General features: G+C 31.3%; 1 protein-coding gene across 1 annotated transcript; it reads right to left on the bottom strand.

Moving 5' to 3' along the window:
- Positions 1-3557: 3557 nt before the first annotated feature.
- Positions 3558-5264, bottom strand: LOC134261671 (uncharacterized). Its single transcript, XM_062744090.1, has 4 exons — positions 5166-5264; positions 5005-5066; positions 4559-4699; positions 3558-4007 (listed from the first exon to the last, which is right to left on the bottom strand). Exons 1-4 carry the CDS (start codon positions 5255-5257, stop codon positions 3700-3702), a joined length of 603 nt encoding a protein of 200 aa, XP_062600074.1. The 5' UTR covers positions 5258-5264; the 3' UTR covers positions 3558-3699.
- Between the last annotated feature and the right edge of the window lie 223 nt (positions 5265-5487).

Genomic DNA, 5487 nt, shown 5'->3' with positions numbered 1-5487 from the left:
AGGAGGTGCACAATGGCAATATGTAATAAAGATTCTGTGAAAGTTTTATTAAATTTCATTCAGTGGTATGAGAGGAGTTGCGGATAAGAGATGGGTACCCCAAAGCGTAACAGACGGACGGACGGACGTACAGAGGGACGGACGGACGGAATAAACGATTACTATATACCCTTCCGCTTTTCAAGCGGGGGGTATAATGAAAGAAAAGTCACATGAAATTTCAAATTTTGATCTGTCCCTCAATGCATTTGTGGAATATGAAGTTACATACAAACATAGTGAGTGTTTAGTTACTAATACATTCATCATAGGGATATTGTGCATTTCCTATTTTCTTTTGCTTCATTTGGGGCGGGTGGGGTTGGGGCAAGGGGTGGGATTGGGCTTAGCTTTTAAAAAAAAATTACGATGTACTTGTTTATATTATCTCATTAAGAAGTTTGATTTATATCTTACGATTTATGTAGATATTGAAAAATTATGTAGATATTAGAGATTGTTCTCATCCTACTCTATCCGTATCCATATACGTATCCGTATCCGTATCAAGATATGAAAGGCATCTCGATCTGATGTCTCAACCATTTAATACAATTTCCGTTTCTGTTTGTGGTTAAATAAGCCACAGTCAGGCAACGGAAAATAGCAAATGGCAATTTTTCTATTAAAAATACTAAACTGCTGTAAACCTCTTTCATTTCGTAGAAAAATATTTATTAAAAAAAAGAATGAATAAATAAATTCAAGTTTAAAATATTTCATTTTAACTATTTTGTTTGAAATTAAATTCATTTTGTTTCAAAATATTTGTAGGAAATCTCCTTTCTCTTTTTCCTCTCGCTTAATATCAGGATATTTTATTGATATATTTTGAATTTGTCATATACCTTTACACGGTACATGTATAACGTGTATAACCCCCCTCCCCCCTCACACACACTGAAATACAAAATACGTTATCATCAACGCGGTTGATAAAACACTGTAGCCGTTTTTAAAGAGACTATTCAAACTGGTTTCATAATTCGCTTCAGGACCGTTACAAGTATTGAGTATATGCATTGAAGAGCCTGTTCAACTCCCTCGTTTCACCTCCCCTCACACTGGCGTCATAGGTAATCAAAAGAAGGGAGGGGGAGGGGGGGGGGCGAATCGAAAGAGAAAAATATAAGTCCTACAAAACTGATACAAGCAAAAAAAGTACTTAAACACTATTTTGTGTGTGGGCGGGGGGGGGGGGCGAACATTTTTCATCGCCATTTTTTTCTAACACTACCACTTACGCTACTCTTCTTTGACTGCAATACAACATGCCTTTTGAAAGTGGAAAGGGAGCTAATCCTAACGCCCGCAGCCCCCCCCCCCCCCCCCGTTCCGGCGTGCTCCGCCTCCTGTGCTTCACAATGTGCACACACGTCATTTGATAACGTCTTTTACTATCATTCATTAATCATTTGTGGTTTGATATAAAAACTATTTCAGAATATGGTATTCAAAAAAATATAATCTCAGATCTTTTTATGCTAGAAGATCAAAATTAATATGGCTCAAAATTTTCAGAAAATAATACATCTTATTTTGCTAAGTCTACTTGTCCATCGTGTGAATTTTTTATCCGACTTTCTTTTATTTATATGTACAATTTGGCCGAGATCAGAATCATCGTGCAGAGCGAAAGAGAAGGAACTGCTTCAATGTAGCCAAGAAGAAAAATCACGCATTAAAAGAAAAATTACAGTGATGAAAATACATGTATCAAAGTTTTTCAACAGCTCTGCTTTGTTCACTATAAACTCGATCATGTAACTTTCATAAAAAGAAGTTAATATGCAAGTAGAATAGTTTAAGAAAGGAAGATACATCGTAACCTAACATTTACTTTTCTCCCCCTTTATCGACAAGTGTTAAATCAATCAAGTACTACATATACTGCGTTTATTCGCAACTCTGTCGGAAATTGTACATAATCAATTCTCAAGCTCCTTGAAACCCTGGATACGCATAGGCGTCAGAACCGGGGGAGGGGCTTAAGCCCCCCCCCCCCCACCCCTATTTTCTTGCAAAATTAGACATTAGACATAATATAGGCATTTAAAAGTGGGGTTAACCTTTTTTGTTGGTTTAGCCCTTCAATTAATGCCCCTCACTATTTGCCTGCGCCGCCCATGATACGGCTATCGACGTACAAATTAGGGAGTGTATTTAAACCGCCCCAGAATTACCAGCTATCCAATTTTTTTTCTGGAGAACTATGGCCATCAAATACGTTATAATTAATGGCGTAGAGGATGATAAAAAAAAAGAAAAAGAGGATGGGCGTTTTCAGTAAATCCCCCATACACATTTGTTTTGCAATATGGTGAAATCTTTCCCAGTTAATGTACAATTACATGTTTTTACAATTAATTTACAAGTTTGAGATAAAGAGGTTTAACTGTATAATTATATATTTTTGGGGATATGTCGTGTAAAATTCTTGTAAATATTAATGTTAATTTTAGAATGAAGAATGAATACCCTAAGAGAGAGAGAGAGAGAGGGAGAGAGAGATTTTCGAACAATTTCCTACACATTTAAATAATTTAAATCATGCTTGTTTTTCTAATTTTATTTTTAAACTTTTACCCCCTCCCCTTCTCCCCCCAAAACATGATGCATAAGGCGTGTACAACAAATGATATGTTTTTTATTAAAAATATCACACTACATATAATTTTTTAGTGAATGAGGTTAAAAATCAAACATGAAACGATTGACTTGTAACCAGATTGTTTAGACATCGGGATCGAGATGCCTTTCATATCTCGATACGGATACGGATACGTATACGGATACGGATACGTCAGATAGAACAATCTCTAATAGAAATGTAAATATTTAAATAGACGGACAAGGTGTTTTATCTATTCAAAACTTTTCAATAGGCATATTATGTTTCATAAACATATGCTTTTGGAAGAATATTGTTGGGGGTGTCTGGAATTTGCTGTCATGAAAGGACAAGCATAGAGAGAAAAAGCATGAGTGTTGGAAGAGATGATCAAAAACTCAAATAGTAAATGTGCCTTTATATAATCAAGGACAAACGAATTTTGCATATGATTAACAATGTCTGCATTGGTTCTCAATGTAGTTTGATAAAATCATAATGTAAATTGTTCTCTCCAAACGTTTGAAAATATCGAACATTTATCATGAAGAAAAAAAAAAGATTTTCACAATAAATTGTAAATATATGTACAACATGCCAGATTCAAATAGATAATTTTTATTTATGTCAGAAAAATATGCATAAAAGAGGCTTACAAATCAATATGAACAAAGAAAGATATCTAATTTAGCAAAACATGTTAACAAACTTCGTCAGGAATAAAGTTTTTATATAAATTAATTGTAGAATTTTTCTACTCACAAGTTCATTCATTCAAGTAATTTTTATAATACTTAATTTTAAAGAATTGCATTTCATTTATACATTTTCCCTTACCAATACATAAAACAATTTTAAGTGCAATATTAAAATTATTATTCAAGGTTTAATAGTCCATAATCCAATACAAAATAGAAACAGAAAAAAGGACTATAGCAGCATGTTTTATGTCAAAATATAATTTTTCCCTCCCTCAATAATTTATTACGCAAGATATTCCTTTTACTTCAAATTAAAACATTTTCTAATCTTTAATTCTTAAAATTTGCTTAAAGCGCTTGCTCCTCAATGAGGAAAACGTGCCCCATTTTACTGTAGCTGTTATTCTGTTGTTTGCAGAACAGGCTGACAATGTACAATGTCAAAAGAAAACCTGCTAAAGCAACAAGAACAATAATTCCCTGTCGAATTTGTTTGGTCTTTGTGCTGTCATCATCTTTTATGTTCTGCATGTCTGTTTTATTTGGATTTCTAGTAGTAAATGATATTTTTCTGTTCTTCTTCTCATTTTTGAAATTATAATGGAAATAAGGATTGGTTTCAGTTTTTAGGGTTGTGTTTCCTACTTTTTCCTTTTCTGTAACAATATTGAAAAAAAAAATATTTTGATTAAAACAACAAACTATTTATTATTCATAAATTTGACTAAGTACAGAGAAGTACAATCTAAAATATATGCGTGGTGTTTCAATTTATTTCTATTTTTTACGCATTGTAATTTTGAATTATGTAATTAATGTTTTTTTCTTAAAACAATCCTTTATGCAATCATATATGTAAAGTTTTGCAATATTTTGGAATAAAAGTCCATTATTTAAATCTTTATATGAAAAAAAAAACCATAAATATGGGGTAAAAAAAACCTCATTCACTTTAGTCATATCAATACAATTTATATTATTATTGTCAGAATATTTTTTTTTTTTTCTTTCCTTATCTTGATATTTAAAGTTTAGCTTTCTTTTACATTAAAATATTTTTTTTTATATAACGTCATCGTCAGATAGATGTGTACAATTGTTGCTGTTTTTAATTTACAAGTAGTTCTCTTTTTTCCAAGCTAACACTTCTAAAATTTTATAGAAATAGTCTGACACCACGAAAATTCAATCTTGAAAATATACATACCATTCAATACATTTGTGATGCACCCATGGGCAAAATTGCAATTTTGGATATGACAGACACATTTACTTTGGCAAAAAAGTCCAAAAGTTGGAAAAGGGCACTTTATTTCGCAATGTCGACCAATAAACCCTTCCGGGCACTCTGTGCCGAAAAAAAGTTTAATTAAATATCATACATGTACTTGATTCATTTTTATAATTTACAGTCCACATATATACAATACATCTATGTTTTGTAAATGAACTGTCCTTAACAGAATCTCTAACATTTTAATTATCTAGATTTTTCAAAATAACGTTCGACATTTTAAATCGAAAATAATGAACATATTGATTGAACTCTATGAAGTCATTTTTTTAAAGCAAATCAGCACTGTCAGTTAAAGAAAAATAAATGAATAAATCAATAAATAATTTTGAAGAAATAAGTAAATGTAAGTAACTTACTAACACAAGTTTTGGTTTTGTTGTCCAGAGAATATCCAGAGCAGCAATCAAATGGGCTAGTTCTGAAATATAGATAAAACATGTTGTTTACAAATTCCTTACTGATTATAAATCTTACTTTTAAGCATAATTGAAAAATAAAGTTATCATAAGAAGAATACCCTTTGCAAGGTTTTTGAGACTCTGGACTGCTTGTTACAAAAACTATAAGATACAAAAGCAAAAAGATATATTTTATTCTCTTTTCCTTCATTTTTGGTGTTCAATATCCAACTAAAAGAGTTCTCTCTTAGTTCAAATATTTCCTTTTAAACATTGTGGAATGAATGATATCGTAAATCTCTATCTTTCCTGTGTGAAATACTCATTGTTATTAATTAACAACAGGAAGAAATATCCAAAGAAAAACAGGAAACTATCAAATATGTTTCATATATTTTTTTTCTTTTTTATACATAATTATTAAACATTATATAATTAATT

Source organism: Saccostrea cucullata, unplaced genomic scaffold (genome assembly GCF_032062105.1).
Source record: "Saccostrea cucullata isolate Sc308-1 unplaced genomic scaffold, CSIRO_AGI_Scuc_v1 ctg11494, whole genome shotgun sequence".
Taxonomy (NCBI): Eukaryota; Metazoa; Mollusca; class Bivalvia; order Ostreida; family Ostreidae; genus Saccostrea; species Saccostrea cuccullata.
The sequence above is the reverse complement of the archived record's forward strand: the minus strand, read 5'-3'. Positions and strand labels throughout refer to the sequence as shown.